This window comes from Bombina bombina, chromosome 4 (genome assembly GCF_027579735.1).
Source record: "Bombina bombina isolate aBomBom1 chromosome 4, aBomBom1.pri, whole genome shotgun sequence".
In the NCBI taxonomy this organism is placed as follows: Eukaryota; Metazoa; Chordata; class Amphibia; order Anura; family Bombinatoridae; genus Bombina; species Bombina bombina.
The window spans coordinates 306,791,511-306,809,965 of record NC_069502.1 but is presented as its reverse complement, the minus strand read 5'-3'; the positions used below and the strand labels follow the sequence as shown (position 1 = coordinate 306,809,965).

General features: G+C 38.5%; 1 protein-coding gene across 1 annotated transcript in view; it reads left to right on the top strand.

The window, feature by feature from the left end:
• The window catches only part of CCDC195 (coiled-coil domain containing 195), a 52,070-nt gene that overhangs the window by 12,652 nt on the left and 20,963 nt on the right, over positions 1–18,455 (top strand). Inside the window, exon 2 of the mRNA XM_053709005.1 lies at positions 8,760–9,018. Within this exon, the coding sequence (XP_053564980.1) occupies positions 8,768–9,018 (251 nt within the window). The 5' untranslated portion in view covers positions 8,760–8,767. The remainder of the gene's footprint in view (positions 1–8,759; positions 9,019–18,455) is intronic.

Here is an 18,455-nt window from a genome sequence, read left to right as displayed (position 1 = left end):
TTCACAAAGGGGATACAGAATATTACCTTTCAGCTACATTAACATGATATGGATCAATATTTTTTTTTTTTTCCAAAAGTAATTTTTATTTTAAGGTAAACTGATACATAACAATGACATGTTATACAGTTTCTTGTATATACATAGGTCTTTCTGAAATCACAATGGGAATGTCAGCATAAGCAAACACAGGTCGTATCAAATACCCACAAGGGTTTCTCAATTTACATAAACACACAAGACAATGACATTACATTTTGACTGATCTTAATTATAATGATTGGTAGGATATAATAATCCTAGGTATTAACTCAACATTATAGTAGTTACAGGAAGTCAGTCTAGGGAAAACCATTACCATGCTTCTCTCAGTGATCCGACGGATCAATTCCAGTGTGCATCTCCAGGCGGGGCAAACCGCCCCAGAAGAAATAGGAGCAGTAGAAAGTAAGGTCTGGGGTAGGGGAGTAGGTTGCATAGTGGGAGGTGAGAGGGTGGGGGATAGGGAAATAGAAGGTGGAGATGAGAGGGTGTGGGTCAGTGATTGCAGGTGAAAGAGAGCAGATGGGGGGGTCTGTGACAAGGGTCCAGGATTGCCCATCTATCTAGAGTTTTCTTGGTAATAAAACCAGGGTTCCCATATCTGCCAGTAGAGATCTTCTTTATCCATATTGAAGTAAAAACCTTGCTCCATCCTGGCATATGTCTGTATTATGGAGGTGATGGCTGCAATGTCTGGGGGTTGTGTCTGTTTCCAGGCTCTCGCTATCGCCAGTTTAGTGGCCGCAAGGACAAAAATTAGTAGTTTAGACAGAGGGGCCTGAATATGTCTCGGGAATATGTGCAGTAGAGCTATATCAGGGGTAAGTGGTCTATCAAGCCCTAGGGTAGAACAAAGGGAGGACACTTGCGCCCACAGATGCTTTAACCTAGGGCAGTCCCACCAGATATGTATATCAGAACCTCTCAAATCGCAGTCTCTCCAGCAGAGAGGAGATGTTGTAGGAAACATCTGGGAAAGTCTAGAGGGGGTATAGTACCATTTTAGAAACAATTTCATATACGATTCTAGAGTGTTCGCACAATGTACTGTCTTCTTGGTTAGTGTCATTGCCGTGTGTAGATCTTTGTCAGTGATTGGTCTGGACAAGTCTCCCTCCCAAGCTCTAATTTGCCAAGGTCTGTCTTTGTTTGTGGACGACTGTAGTAAGTTGTAATGAAATGAGATAAGTTTAGGGGTCCTAACAGGGAGTTGCCATAATTTTTCCCAGGTGGTCAAAGGTCTATTAGGGCCTTTAGGGAATCCCCAAGAGATCAAGAAAGCGTATAGTCTAGAGTACTCGAATTTAATCCATACGGGGGGGTTTGGAATGACAGATCTTACATTGCTCGGGGCGACCAAAGTGCCCGAGGGATATAGCTGGGAGATCGTTTTCAAATCCCAGACACCCCAGCTCTGCACATGTGTGTCAGGTAGGGCTGCAAGCAAAGCGGGTAAAGACTGGATAGGAGATGGGTGCGGAGCAACCTCTGGCAGATTTCGAAGGGTATACCAAATTTTCAAATTTTCTCTAATAATGACATTTTTAATTCCCAGAGTGTCTAATCGATAGGCAGGAATCCATGGCAGGTCAGGTAACCTCAGACCTGTAGGGAGATCACAAGCCTCAATGGTCTTCCATCCTTGCGGTTCACTTTTATCTGCCCATGCTAAAATATGAGAGAGCCTGGCGGCCTCATAGTACCCGCGAATACTAGGCATAGCTACGCCTCCTTGGTCATACTTTTTCTGAAGCATCTTTGCTGCAATACGAGGCTTAGAGTTACCCCAGATATACTTTTGACCTAGAGATTGGAGCTTATCTATAAGGGCACTAGGAACATTGAGGGGAATGCAGCGGAAGTAATAAAGAATTTTGGGCAGGATCGTCATCTTAAAAGAGGCTATGCGGCCCAGCCATGAGATTTATTTGAAGTTCCATGAAGTGGTGAGCTCAGTAACTTCTTTAATAATATTTGAGTAGTTTATAGCAAGTACTGCTTTTGGATCTGCCCCAAGTTGGATCCCCAAGTGACGGATGGTGGAATGTGACCATTGAAAGGAGTATGAGGTTCGCAAGATATCTAGTTCAAAAGTAGGGAGACCAACAGGCAGAGCCTCGGTCTTAGAGACATTGACCTTATAATAACTATGGGCACCAAATTTGGAGACAAGATCCAGGAGGGCAGGTAGTGAGCCCAGTGGGTTTGTAAGGAATAGTGTCACGTCATCCGCGAACAATGCAATTTTTGCAGTTCGGCCGGAAAACTGTACACCCTGTATCATACGTGAGTTTCTAATGGCTTGGGCCAAAGGTTCAATGGCAAGTGTGAAAATTAGGGGTGATAGGGGGCACCCCTGTCTAGTGCCATTTGTGATACAAATTTCCGGAGAGGCAAAACCCAAGCCCTTAACAACCGCAGATGGAGAGGAGTATAAGGCGCGGATAGCTGTTATCACTTCGCCTGGCATGCCGAATTGGGCTAGTGTACACCACAAGTAATCCCATCTGACCCTGTCAAACGCTTTTTCTGCGTCTAAAGACAGGGCCAGCATGGGAAGTTTTAAACGAGATGCCTCTATGAGAACATTCAGCATTTTCCGAGAATTATCTGGCCCTTCTCTACCAAAGGTAAATCCAACCTGATCTGAGTGTATTACCTTCGGGAGTAGGGTATTAAGGCGGTTGGCCCAAAGTTTGGCATAGAGCTTTACATCGCCATTAATCAGTGAGATTGGCCTGTAGCTGGTACATTGAGTTGGATCTTTATTTGGCTTGGGGATTGGTAGAATTATTGCCTGCAGGAATTCTTTAGTAAAAAGGCCTGACTCTCGAGCTTCCGAAAAAACCTTGAGAAGGATTTTATTTAAATCAGCTTTAAAGAGCTTGTAGAAGGATGCCGGGTATCCATCCGGGCCCGGGGCTTTATTATTTTGGGTATGCTTGATGGCTAAATTAATTTCAGTTAGGGAGAATGGGGCCTTAAGTATTTCTTTATCTTCCTCTGATAGAGTGGGCAGATTAAGACTTTGTAGGAAATCCTTCACTTCTGATATGGGAGATTCTTCACCAGCCATTGAAGGATGAAGATGGTATAAATCAGAGTAATAGGCCGCAAAAGTTTGTCCAATTTCTTTAGGCGAGGAGACCGATATGGTCCCCTGTTTGAGTGACAGAATTCTAGCTGCCGCGGTTCTACCTCTTAGTTTATTCGCTAAGAGTGTCGAGGCCTTATTACCCTGACAGTATAGTAACTTTTTGAATCGAGTATGGGCTTCTTTAACTCTCTCTAACTCCTTGTCTGCTATTTGCGCTCTAAGCGTTTTGATTTTATCAGCCAGAGGGCCCGATGGGGAAATCTTATTTTCTTGTTCAGTCAGTCGTAATTCTGTCATAAGAAGGCCCAGAGGGGCTTTCAACTGATGTCTAAGTTTTGCCTGCCTCCGAATGCAGATTCCTCTCACATACGCCTTCAGGGCAGCCCAAACTGTTTGAGATGGCATGCCTGGAGTTTCGTTTAGACTTAAGAATTCTCTTATAGAGTTTTGGAGGGATGTCCTAAAAGGCTTATCCTGGAGGGCCTGCCTAGGGAATTTCCAGTTAGGCCTAGACATAGTTGTTTGGTCAGTGGAAAGAGTGAACATGAGAATATCGTGGTCCGACCAAGCACAGACCTTTATATGCGACATTAAAACTCTGTCAAGTGTCCATGAATCTGTGAAAAAATGGTCCAGTCTCGAGTAAGAGTGGTGGGGTCTAGAGAAGTATGTGTAATCTCTGTCATTATGGTGGTATGCCCTCCAAATATCATAAAGATTGTGCCGGATTATGTGCTGACGGAATTTGTTGGCAGTATTTATGGTATATGTGTCAATTTTTTTCTCCTTCTGAACTTTCTTGTCAACTAGGGGGTCCCACACCATATTGAAATCGCCCCCTAGAATCAGAGTTCCAGTCTTGTATTTTTCTACTTTAGACAGTATCCCTTTCAAGAAATTGGGCTGCGATTGGTTAGGGGCATATATATTTACCAATGTGAATAGAATTCCGTTAAGCTTACAGGTGAGTAAGAGGTATCTACCCTGAGAGTCTTTTTCTTCATAGATATGTTCAAAGTGCATAGTTTTATGTATAGCAATAGCCACCCCTCTAGATTTCTCAGAGTGAGAGGCTAGAATCACAGTGGGATAGTCTGGGGTCCTATATGGGGCCTGGGAGGACGCTAACCAGTGTGTCTCTTGTAAAAAGATAATTTGTATTTTGAGAGCCTTCATGGTGTTTGTAAGCATGCTCCTTTTATCTTGCGAGTTGAGGCCCTTAGCATTCAATGTTGCAAAAGAGATATTATTAGGGATCGACATGTTTGCAGGCATAGGAAACTAGGGGAATGAGAGGGAAGAAGATAGTGGAGAGGGGAATAGGGTTAAGGCACGAAACTTACCCCGCCTGGATCTGCACACCGAAACACGACTCTTGGTAATCTTAGGTTAAGAAGTTCTGGTCTATTTTCAGAGAGGCCTCGAGAGACCAAGTTCCAAGGGAACTATAATTGTTACCTGAAAGAAGAAGTATAATTAGCCTGGGATTATTTATGTAATATAAACAGTACGACCTATATTGTTAATACTAAACCAAGTTTACTCTGGTGTATTTGCTTAAGGTGGAAGTGTATTAACAAGTATGATGATCCGCCGGATCACCAAATGGAGAAGCGTATCTAGAAATTAGACTAACTTCTCCTGTCCCCTTAGAAGGGGATATCACAAATATAATTTGCGTATGTGTGGGGGGGGGGGCGGCACAAGTATATCAACTTGTAGGAGTAGATTGACTAATCATGGGGGAATGTGAACTGTAGAACAGCAATCAAAACTCAGATTAATTGACATAGTAACATAAGTCTACATTCAGTGCTATTAGTCTGTTGCATGTTATAACCATATATACAAATTTCAATTGGATCTAGATTTAGTTTAAAACAAATCTTACTATATGTCTGTTAAACAGTTTGCAGCATAGATTATTTGGAGAAGGGGAGATATTCGCGACCTTCAACATCTGAAAAAATAGGATGTTTAGTAAATAGAGGCAAACGCCTCAGGACGGATTTTCTGATTCCGACAAAAGATCCCGAATCTCCACCTCTGCAACATGAAACAAGTATCTAAACAGAAACTTAAGTATCTATAACAAAACTCGTAATGACATATATCATTTGAAAAAGTGGTATCATATCATTTTTTGTCTCTCAGAAGAACAGCGGCTAAACTTCAGTTGGATCTAGATATTAGTTTTAAGCGATTCTTACTGTATGCCTGTCAAACTGTTCGAAGCATAACCTAGTTGGAGAAGAGGAGGTAGTCGCGACCCTCAACATCTAAATAAAAGGGAGAAGGGATGTTTAGTAGATGGAGGCAAAACGCCTCACGCTAGATTTTCTGTTATTAACAAGGAATCTCGAATCTCCTCCTCTGCAACATGGAACAGGTATATAAACAGAAACAGAAGTACACACAACAGAACTTATAATGACATATATACCTAAACAGAAACATAAGTGTACACAACAAAACTTGTACTGGCACATACATCATTTGAGAAAGTGCTATCATATCATTTTTTATCTCTTAGAAGAGCAGCAACTGAGGAAATTTGTTTTCCTATAGAAGGCTTTTGTGGGCCAGGTGTGAAGTCTGGGGCTCCAGCTCGTAATTTAGGTTGGGGGGCCAGAGGGAGTGTATCAGGGCCAGATGTATTAGGTAGTGAGTCCCTTCTTGTTCTAGATTCAGGTGTTATCAGATCCCACTCTTTAAGCAAGTCAAATCCCTCCTGAATGGTGAGAATGGTATGGGTTTCCCCATTTTTTGAGACTACCAATTTCGTCGGGTATCCCCATCTATATCTAATATTTTCAGCTCTTAGGATTTGGGTAATGTTCCTAAAGGTTCTTCGTCTTTGTAGGGTGAAGCTTGAAATGTCTGGAAAGACCGAGACCTGCTGGAACTTTTCTGGTAGTTGTGGTTTATTGGCCAATTCTTTCATTATTTTCTCCTTATGGGTGAAGAAGTGTATCCTAGCAAGGACATCTCTCGGCTTATCTTGAGATACCGACCTTGGTCTTGCCACTCTGTGGACCCTATCTAATAGGAAATTTGTCGGGTCGGTATCAGGCAATACAGACTTACAAAACTCTAAGACATATGGTTCCAGATCTTGTGAGCCAATTTCCTCAGGTATCCCTCGGAACCTCAAGTTATTCCGTCTGGATCTGTCCTCCATATCGGCCAATTTTATCTCTAGGTCAGATAACTGGGTTGCCAAGCTCTGGGAATAAGCTAGAAGATGAGCCTGATCTACCGCAAGATCTTCTTGTTTGCGTTCTAGGGTGTCCGTCCGTTCCCCTAGTGACGCAATCTCCCTGCGTAGCTCAGCTGTAGAACCTTTTATTTCTTTAGTTAATGTGTCCTGAAGGAGGTTCATTCATTTAGTGAGAGCATCCACAATAGATGTAGATATTGCGTCTGATGTAGGAGCTTGGGAGTTAATGCTGTTGTCAGATTCACTATCATCCATCACAGAAGTAGAATCTCGGTATGCTTGAGCTTTATGAGACAAGTGGCCTTTAAAGTGGTCAACTACTGTCTTCTTGGGTGGTTGAGATAGCCTTGGCCTTCTTCTAGAATTTTGGGACATGCTCTGTTTCCTGTCTTCAGTTGTAGAAGTGTAGCCAACTGTAATCCAGTCAGATATTGCACTGGAATGTATGATAGCAATTATAAAGAGTAGATTGTAGAGGATTGTGACATAGTCCCCCTGACGTCAATCTTAGGTTAAGCGTCCATGTTCAACATATTGCCTGCAAGCAGGGGAAATTGTAATAATATACTGTGTATCAATAGAATGTCCTGTTTAACTTCACAGAAAAACTGATTATTCAATATTCTACAGAGTATAGATGGCTCAGTTTTAATTAAGGTATAGATGCTTGTCTAGTTCCCTTGTCACTGCGCTTGTTCTATATGCGCCAGGAGGGTGCCGAGGAAGTCTATTGTGTATTACTCCGGCCCTTCCAAGTGCAATTATCCTTCCAGCCTGGGCACTGTTTAAGCCTGAGTTATATTGCTTTAACTGGCATATCAATCTCCAGCTCCTATTCCCTGCGCTGTTCAGAAGGGGTAGGGGAGCTTAATAGTTAGATGAGTATAACAGTAGCAAGCATTCAGTATTGTAAAATAAAGCCCTGTATGAGCAAGGCGTCGCTTTTATGTCTTGTAAATACCCCAGGGCAGAGGTTGAAATAGTTATGTCGTAGTTCGTTTGTATCCTCAGCTTAATCTCAATGAGCTGTTAAATAAGATGTGCCAATAGTTAGTGTAGTCCAAAGGTTGATTTGGCAGGGTTAATGTCTCAATGTGATGCCTGAATTATTAAGTTAGGGAGTGCTACGTAGTGCCTGCAGGGTGGGAGGCTGACTGGCTATTGATAGTTCCCAATGTATAACAAGTGTATTAAAGTCTGCGGTAGTGGGGGCTATCAGTATAGAAATGTCGTGCTTTTGTGTCTCACCCTCCGTTCAGGCTGATGTCAGTTTCCAGCAGCGCGTCTCTTCTGGTCTCAGGACGTTCTCCTCCAGGGTAGGCTGCAAAGATGGCGGAATTCGCGCCAAAATGCAGGGCACTGCGCGCACCCCTTCTCCGATGCCTCCAAAGAAGACCGGTATGCTCCGGTAAGTGAAAAGTAGGAACCGGGTCCACTCCCGGGTTGTAATAAAAGCCAGGTCACTGAGAAAAGACTGCCCGATTAAGTAGGTGTCCTTGCGTGGCGTCTCTCAGGCAGGTCTGATGTGCGGCACTGAGCTGCTGCTCCGGAGCGGAGCCCCGACCCTCCGGGCAGCAGCGATGAGTGTAGGGAGAGAGGAGGGTGAATGCCGGGGACAGGCAAAGGCAGGATCAAGGCTGTACCGCAAGGTAGATATGCACCTCCGGCTCCTGTAAAGATGGTGCGCTGCTTCCGAACTGGGTCAGAGGTATGCTGTTGTAATGTTCATGCAGCGTGTCTTTCACAGCCTCAGGCGAAAACTTCGATAGCAGGAGATCTGGTATACTATATTTTAGGGTTGGCTAGGAAAAATATGGACTTTATATATTAAAATAGAAGTTTACTAAGAGAGAGCTCTGTCGACACACGTCTTCCTAGCTAGACGGTTAGCTCCGCCCCCAATGGATCAATATTTTGACAACTTTACATTTGTGCTTCATCAGAACTTAGTGAATTTCCACTTATAAATTAATTTTCATATAAAAAGCATCAGATATAATTTACTATAATACTCTTTCAGTTTCAGGTGCTTCAGAAACCTATGTATTTGACTAAAATCTTTTCCACAGCTTGTCAAGGTTTCCTGCATTACAATTCAGTTTAAGAGACATTCAATTATGCAGCTGCCACCATAAACAATCAGTTGATGATCTCTGTGTGTTACTGATTGGTTTACATGGGGTTATAACATTTAGATTAGTTTTGAGCAATATGAAAGCAGTGAAATGTACAATTTCTGGTAAAAATATTTTGCACATTTGCTTTAAGAAAGTATTATTGTGAACATCCTGTTAGACTTAAAACTCAAAATATACTTATTTATTTGTGCTAATAGCAAAAGAAAATTAGGTTAATGAGGTTAAAAATAATCTTATTGGTATCTAATTTTGCCTCACACAGGTACAAAAATGACTGTTCGTCGATATTCCATGTCCTCATCAGTTCTTCATAATATGGGTTATTATAAACAAGGTATCTACAAAAAGAGGCATTCCAGTAGCTCAACACTGGACCTGAACAGTTCTGTACAGATTAATGACACAATGGAAGCTCCAGAGAAACAAGCGAACTCAGAAAAGGAAAGTACTGCATCTGATAGTGTACTGGCTACTGAAATCCCCAAAGCAAGATCCTTCCAGGAATATATGCACAGATGCAGGTAAAATACACAATCTAGACATGAAGAGACAATACCATGCTTTATGTAAATGTACTGTAGGGACTATCACTGATATATAGCGAACAATATCTTGTATATAGCAATTCACTTCAGCCTCTTCTGGGATTCTAACTTAAAAATAAAAATGGGTTTAGAGTCCCTGAAAATATTTTTTTCTGATTGCAATTGTGGGGCGAAGAAACATGATTAGTACTTTTTTATAGAGCCTTGACTGGTTAATTTCTCAAGTTAGCAAATTATATAAAATAGTGACCATCTTTATCAAGAAGCTCCTATTATTTTTTTTTTTTTAAAGGGACACTAAAAACCAAAACTTTTCTTTCATGATTCAGATAGAGAATACAATTTTAAACAACTTTATAATTTACTTCTATTATCTAATCTGTTTCATTCTCTTTGTATCATGTGTTGAAGGAGCAGCAACGCACTAATGGTTTCTAACTGTACACATGGGTGAGCCAATCACAATCAATATATTTATGCAGCCACCAATCAACAGCTAGATCCTAGGTTCTCTGCTGTCCCAAGCTTGCTTAGATAAACCTTTCAGCAAAGGATAGCAAAGGAAGGAAGCAAATTAAATAATAGAAGTAAATTGGAAAGTTGTTTAAAATTGTATTCTCTATCTGAATCATGAAAGAAAATGTTTGGGTTTCATGTCCCTTTAATGTGACCAAATGATTTGTTATACCTACTGCAGAGTATTGTATGTATGGAAAATTGTTCCTTCTTATTTATTTCTGTATTTGAAATATAAACATAAAAGGCCAAAGTTGCTATTTCAAATAACAAATAAAGGTAAATAAACGGTTTTCAAACAATTCAATCTACTCCAGCAGGTAAAATGGACCACTGAGAACACATTATAGCCGAGGCATATTATGGCCTAGGCCAACAAGGCCCGTGCCTAGGGTGGCAGATCTGGGGAAGATTTGGGGGCAGCCAAACTGCAGGATGTCAGCTTGAGCGGCTCTGGGACCCAATGCCAGTAGCCTAGAAAATAAACCACTCCTGAAACACCAACAGAGGGTTCAGCTTCAGGACCGAAAGTGTTGTGACGAGAGCTGTGTCTCAGCCTTTGTGACTTGAACCACTTCCTTTTAACTAGGAAGATGACAGCAGGGGCCACAGGACATAGTCTGTCACAAGTACAATGACAGCAACCACAATAACATTCTTAGTCCACCCACTGTCTCCCTCCAAAGAAATGTCACAGAGCTAAAGACACCAGGTGCAAACACAGAGAGGCATAAAACACTAACAGTGGGTGCAGCTTCAGCCTCAGGACTGAGAGTGACCGGAGCTTGGTCATGGCTGCAGATAGTGATACAAATGACTGGCATACCTCCTCCTGGTTGTGCCTGGTGTCTTCAGCTCTGTGACATTTTTTCACAGGGAGACAGCAGGTGTACTAAGATAAATAACAAAAATAACAAACATTTTGCACTATGCAGTAATACCTTTTTTATTTGACAAACATTACATAGTAAAAGACAAGCTGTCTGGAGTTTCCTCTCTTCCTCAGGTCTGAAGCAATACTGATCAATTTATCAAATTGTCAGACCTGAGGAAGAGAGGGAACAAGCTTGTCTTTTACTATGTAATGTTAGTCCAATAAAAATGTGTTACATATATACATACAAAACAGATTAAAAGCAAAATTGAAGAGTTAGTTACAGCATTTGGCCAAATGGGGATAGGCCCAGGACCACATTAAGGTCCCATCCTCCTTGGGTCCCTAACCTTCAGCCACACAATGCATGCCTTCAACCAAACACACTGAGATACAAACAAGAGTGACACAGGTCCTCTGTAAATTCCATACACACACACAAAACACAGAAATGGATGCACTCTCAAACCGGACTGGGTACACATCCCATGACACTGCAAAACTCACAGCCCTGGGTGCTCACCAGCACTCACAGACAGCTGCACAGCTACTTGGCCAGTTAACCCCAGACAAGTGCAAAGCCCATAAGGAAAATAACAAATCAAGATTATTAACACAACACATAAAAAGTCTGGCACTCTCTTGCAAGCACACAGCTAGATCAATAGCACAATGGAAGAGTTAGTTCGAACATTGGCCAAAAGGTTTAACTAACTCTTTCATTTTGTGTACCCAGTCTTGTTTGAGAGTGCATCCATTTCTGTGTTTTGTGTGTGTCTAGGGAAATTACAAAGGCATGTATTGTGTGGCTGTAGGTTAGGGACCCAGGGAGGAAGAGACCGTGAATGATGTGGTCCTGGGCCTATCATTATTTGGCCAAATGCTGTAACTAAAATTAATATTCAATGCTTTGTAATCTTTGGGGTACATAACCAGTGCAGAAAGCGAGAAGAGTGTTAAAAACACAACATCTGTGCAATGGGTCACTCATGAGCTGTTGCACTACACAACTACACAATCCATGGTGGAGGTACTATGGTATTTAAATGGCTGTACACCCACACAAATTACATTTCAAAATAATGCTCAGTACCTACAGTATATGTGCTCTACTCTAAAGTTTACAAAGCACTAGAGAAAATAATAACATTTACTGTCTACTTAACACCAAGCTCATACAAATGTAAAGATGTTGTGGGTAGCACTGGTACAGTATATCAACAGCTTGCAATTAATTACTGCTTTCATTTGACACAATGTAATTTAAAACTAATTTGATAGCACTTAATAACACCTTTAGCAAGTATCATTAACTGAATAGAGAGTTGATAATTAGTGCGTGTGTCAATAACAGAGTTTTGTTACTTTTTTTTTTTTACCCTTTGAATTTAAGTGCATGTGGCCAACTGATCGTGGTGGTAGAGATCACTAGCTCAGTTGGTAAGATCACTGGCTATAATTGAATCCTGCTTAAAGTGTTATGAAATACAGTTTACTCTATATATCAGCTGTTAAATTAAAAAATAAATTAAAACCTGCATTTTGTATATAGGTACACTATACATACAGTTGATCTCTTATCTTTACAAATACCCATTGGATCTCTCCCCTCAACCAAGCACAACTCTTGAAATTTTATGCTGAGCCACCACTAGACATAAAAAAAAAACACGTGAACAAAAAACAGGGCTGCAACAGCACTACACAAATGTTTGGGGGATGCCTTATCTGGTTACTTGTGTTAATAAACCTTTGCGGCTGGAGTGCTAATGCATGTACAAACTTTAGTAAAGTTAAAGTAAAAAAGGAAGAATTGACCAAAAAATATGCATCTAAATAGCACATCATATTTCTAAGGGGTAATGGTTAGGTAATGGTTTTAAAAATTAACTTTTATTAAGAAATATTAAAAACAACAAAATATGAAGTTAAAAACACAGAGTGCAGACATATGTGAATAGTATAATTTGGCACTGAGGGGATCAGAGTCTGGGTTACTCAAAGACTGTATGATTGTAATTAGATAAAGTTATACTAACCAAATAGTATGCCCTAGATGGGTGTGTTCTTCATTGAACTGATATATATATTGTCTATAAATAACTTTTATTAGCTTATAATGTAAAGACCAATTACATTCAGTTCCTCTGTGATTCACAATCTTGCAGTTTAATAACTTTTTAGGAGGATACAATAGGTTAGTCAAAAAATATTGTGTTGTAATGTGTTCGGTAGTGCAATAGCACACACTTTGAAAATTAAGGTTAGAGTAAAAGTTTAATATCCCTTTAATTAAGTAGAAATATCTTGTATTTGAGCAATAGGGATATGTATATACTGTATATATCTGTATACGTTTACACTTATCAATATAGTCCCACCGTATTGAATTGATTAAGATTTTTTTTGTCAGGATGATGAATTTTGAAATTCAACAATTCACCTTTAAATTCTTGGGTTTATCTTACATTTTAAATCACTGTGGATGTGTATATATATATATAAGTTTACACTAAATAGATAGATTGAACATTTCTTCATTGGTTAAGATATAATTCTATGGGTGATTACAAATATATCACAATCTCAGTCTGAGCATAAATTGCTCTCGAGTTTTTTGGGGATACACTTACTTATTTGCTCGTATTAGCACTCAGACCGAGTGTATCACTATAAGGATTGTTTATTACAATAATTTATCTTTTTAATGAATGTTCTTATACCTTATAGAGCAATGATAGTGATTATAATCACCATGGTTTGAGAGGTGCTTAACTTATCTAATAAACTCTGAATAAGTTTTAATCATAGCTGTTTAAAACAAAACCCACACGAATAGTCGGGCGCTACGTGGTCCCTGATATTTCTTATCTATTTGTTATAAACATTCAATGCTGATATTGTTTTAAAATACTTGAGCTTATCTATTAACTTGTAAATGCGTCTGTTATCCGCATGGTTTAGAACAAGCACATTACGATTTATCACCTGATAAATTATTGCAGATATTTTTATCAGTTAGTGGTCTGTGTTTCAGGTTTGATTATTACCGCTTGGAACATCTTTGTTTAACCTGTCTCCTCTATTAGTTATACTACTTTCAGCCTCTAAATAATTCCTTTTGAGCTCTTAATAATTAGTCTTGGCAATAATGCTGAATTTACCCCATCAAATGCATAGTTAATACAGTTATATTAAATCATTGTAAGTGTCAAATCTATTTGCAACTTTAAAATAAGTAAGGAGTTAAAAAGATCAACAGCCCTCCCTTAAAAAAAACATGATTATATATAGCCTTGCAAGCTGCCTCATTTTACACTAAACCCTCCATCATTCTTAAATGGGAGAAAGATATAGGTAACAAATTAAATATACACAAATGGGATGAAATATTCCATTCTTCGAGTAGGGTCTGCTCAGTGTAGATCTGAGAGAGAATTGCATTAAGACAAATTTCTGATGGTATGTAACCTCTTTGAGAACATCCCATTTTGTTAAAGGAGGCTCAAGACATTTTTACAAGCGCTGTAGGGAAGAGGGGACCTATCTACACATGTGGTAGGAATGTCCTAAAGATAGCTCCATATGGATATCTTTAAACAAATACTTGAGTGCCTCCATTAAACAAACATTTAACCCTTACTATCTCACAAACTCTTCTAAATGATTGCATTGCAAAATACAATAAACATATAAACACTTTCATTAGAATTCTATGTACCACCACAATAACTTGCATTGCTAGGCACTGAAAGGAGGGGGTCTCAACCTGGTCTGAGATAATGGACACAATTAAAGCTACCTACTCAATGTATGAATCAGATTCAGGATACAGTAGACACATTTAATTAAATATGGTTTTACTGGTTACTCCAGGAAGACCTAAGACCTGCTAGGCAAAATTTTGGGATAGCGGGTAGTCAGGGTATCCTTTATTCCATCATATAGCAGAACCAGTGGATCTGAGATAGGGTTCGTCTCGATTTCAACCTCTACAGGAAACTTGTAAATAGATGCTTGATGCTAGTTAGTAATGCTCTGACACACAACTTTGGTATTCAGTAATATGGTTTATTTTTTCTTGTTTTACTTTTTAAAGTAAATTTACTTGTAAAGTTAATTTACAAGATGTTTATAACAGTGTCACACCTTGTATTAACAATTTACTAGATTGTATATAGCAATAAGACTGCTTTCTTTAAGTTATAAGATGATCGTCCATAGGTTATAACGGCAGTGATGCGGTAGGAAGCCCCTTAATTTTACTTCATATGTATCCTGAAGATGGTCTTCCATTTCTTGATGGACAATTTCTGTTACATTCTTCAGGAACTTTTTCTCAGGCTCTGCGCTGGATGGGACCTTTAACTGCAGTATTAATGTATTTGGTATATTAAGTGTGTAATTTTTTATACTGTGTTAAAAATTTGAATAAAAATATTTCAACATAAAATATTCAGGTGCAAAATACTACAGATTATAAATAACTCAGTTTTATATTAAATATATTTAAATATATGCAATAAAAAGAAAATGTTGTATCACTTTACCTAAAAAGATACAAAAGTGCAAAAAGAAAATTATTTAATATGTAAGAGCATTTTATTATTACACTACTACTTGTTTTTAACTGCTTGTTTAATCGTTTTGCTGGGGTTAATCACACAGGGCTAGATTAAGTGTTGCGCACAAGCGATAAAGGGTATTACAAGTTAAAAGTAAATGCTTTCACTTGAGCACAATCACATTAAACGGGTGACTTGAGAGCTCTGGTTAACTGTTATGCAAGACAAAAAAGTGGCATAAAACAAATCAAAAATACCTTTAAAAGTACAGTTACACTCATAATAACACTGTCTGATAACATTTATTTTAAAAACAATATTACGTTAAAAAGTTATAAGGGCTCAAAGATATACTGTATAATTGTATATATATATATATATATATATATATATATATATATATACATATACATTATCCAATTAGCATGTGTTCCAGCACTCCAGCTTCAACTAATAATGAAGCACCTGGGTGCAATCCTCAATGGATTGTAGATAAGAGCTAGGAAAGGGAGGGCACTCTCAGGATTTATAAACATCAAAGTTAGTTTATTGTTTATAACAACAACGTTAGAAAGTCATAAGGATAGGTCGACGTTTCGGCTTACATAGAAGAATGTTCTGTTTTGCTGGTGGTGTGGTGTTCGGCTGCAAGTCGCCGTTGTGAGTTGTTCATCTGTCTTGATGAAGGCTTCTATGTAAGCCGAATCGTCGACCTATCCTTATGACTTTCTAACGTTGTTGTTATAAACAATAAACTAACTTTGATGTTTATAAATCCTGAGAGTGCCCTCCCTTTCCTAGCTCTTATATATATATATATATATATATATATATATATATAAAAATATATATATATATAAATATATATATATATATATATATATATTAGTATCAAGTATCACAGAAGAAATAGTTGCAGCTAGTGGTTCAAGTATAAAAAGTTTCAAAAGTCTTTATTCAAAAAACATTCTTTAAAAATGATCCACAGAACATCACAGTGTACATCATCAAATATGAAGTCAGCTAACATGTTTCGGCCCTCAGACCGTAATCATAGCTCATATATATATATATATGTGTGTGTGTGTGTGCATATGTATTTATGTATTTATATGAAATCAATGTAAATATTTGCATAGGAAATTAGCACATCTAGGCAAGATTCCCCGCTTGCTTTTTCCCAGAAATACTCCATATACAATGTTACCAATGCACAAGAGAATTCTGGGTAAGATATGCAAATTAGATATGCAAATTCTCAGTTTTTTTGCTTCAAATACTGTTTTAACACAGCAATCCTTTTGACAGGATTATTGGAGCAATCCAGAAATCACTCACTAGACAGCCTGTTTCGTTCTTTTTGGAACTCATCAGTAGGAGATAGATTTCTGGTTGCTGCATTGGTAAAGCTACTTTCAGGGTTAAATCAAAATGATATATGTATTAACAGACCTATATAGACATATAAACATACACACATATATATATATATATATATATATATATATATATATATATATATATATATATATATATATATATATATAAATCCCAGATTCTGTTGAATGCGGAAGAAGGCAGACGGTCGTGGCATTCAGCTTTTTTCAAAATCAGATTCCTTCTTATGAAAGTGCAACACACTAATATCTGGATTTCCACATTCGGATGCTAACGAGCAATAGTAATTGAAAAAGTATAATATCAAATAATATTTTTACTAGTTTTTAATCTTACATTTTATGCAGAAACCGAACAGGAATAAAATACCCACCCATACAATGGGGTCTATTTCAGTCTATTAGAAGACCCATGCAAATTGGGGGGGATTTTCTCAGGGCTTTCACAACTATTCCTGGTTATTCTAAAATGTTGCAAATTCTACAAAATGATTCCATTGCAGAAGAAAATAATTTCTAGCTGGATTTTTGGGCTTGTCAATTTTAAGAACCTTTATCTCTTGAACATATATACTGACCTATTTCACCTGTTGTGTCTTCGCTTCTTCGCTTCTCATACATATTTTTTCCATTTTAAAATGCCCGCAGATGCTTAGTTAAGATATGATTGTGTCTATTCATATTGGTTTTTTTTCCATTCTGATGACATTTTTTAACATGCACAATTCTAGTTAACAAATATGCACTATTCTTTTTCTTCAGATGACAGATTTAAGCAAGCTCAGTAAATGTTTAAATAAACACAAACAACAAAAGCAGGATCATATTTAAATGACAATTCACTGCATAAAAATGCATTTTAGTGTTGCTAGCTAATATGCAGATACATTTTATATGTTAAAGGGGTTAGATAAACTCTGCAAATAAATATTTAAAAACTTGTATTTGAAAGGGTTTTAATACATGGATGTTACATTATGATAACAAAGGGTTAAAGTGAACAACTGTCAATCAACCTTATACTTAATATATAATTACATGGACAGGGGACAGTTAAAGGGACATGCCACCCACATTTTTTCTTATATGATTTAGAAAGAGAATGCAATTTTAAACATCTTTTTAATGTACTTATATTATCTAATTTGTTTTATTCTCTTGATATTCTTTGATGAAAAGCATATCTAGATATGCTCACTAGCTGCTGATTGGTTGCTGCACATAGAAGCCTCGTGTGATTGGCTCACCACGTGCATTGCTTTTTCTTCAACTAAGGATATTTTAAAAATGAAGCAAAATAAATAATGGAAGTAAACTGTAATGTTGTTTAAATTTCTATTCTCTATCTGAATCATGAAAGAAAGATTTTGGGTTTAGTGGCCCTTTAACTCTGGGAAGATCTTGCTTTGCTTGGCCATATTGTAATGCTGTGGAGAATGAGAGAGTCAAATCCTGTAAGAGGGGCTCTGCTAAAGCATCAGAGAAGCGTATGGGCACAGCCTGTGGGTGGAATCAACAGAGCGCCTCACGTGCTGTGTAAGAGGTTTTTACTTCAGAAACTAAGGGGATTTAATAGGTGTTCATTGGCCTGCAGAATTCTCTTTGCTTTGTATGAGCTACTCAAGGATGAATTGTGCAATAAGTGGGAAGGGTGTTAGGGAAGAGATACACTTGTGCCACCTTAAATGTTGCTCCAGACCAGTTCTGTGTCTTTGTGCATGAGGAGGTTATGCTGCTGGGACTGGGAGCCTGCAGATTCAACCATGAAAACACAGAAGTGGTCTGGGTTTGACAGTGACTTAGTCACTGAAGTGCTGCCCCTTGTCAAATGCTGCCTGGGTTCATTGGACCCACTTGTTCCCATGGTTGAGCCGGCCCTGGCCTCGGGCAGTAGTCAGTTGTCCAAGGTACTTGATCTAGTACAGTCTTTATGAGGTACTGGTATTATTCCTGGTAGCTTTGAGGCTACACAGCCAGCAGATCTAAGCAGTTTATAGAAAAATGGGGAAAAGAGGTGTATTGCCATAGCTCAAGGAGGTGAACTAGCTATGTATATACCAA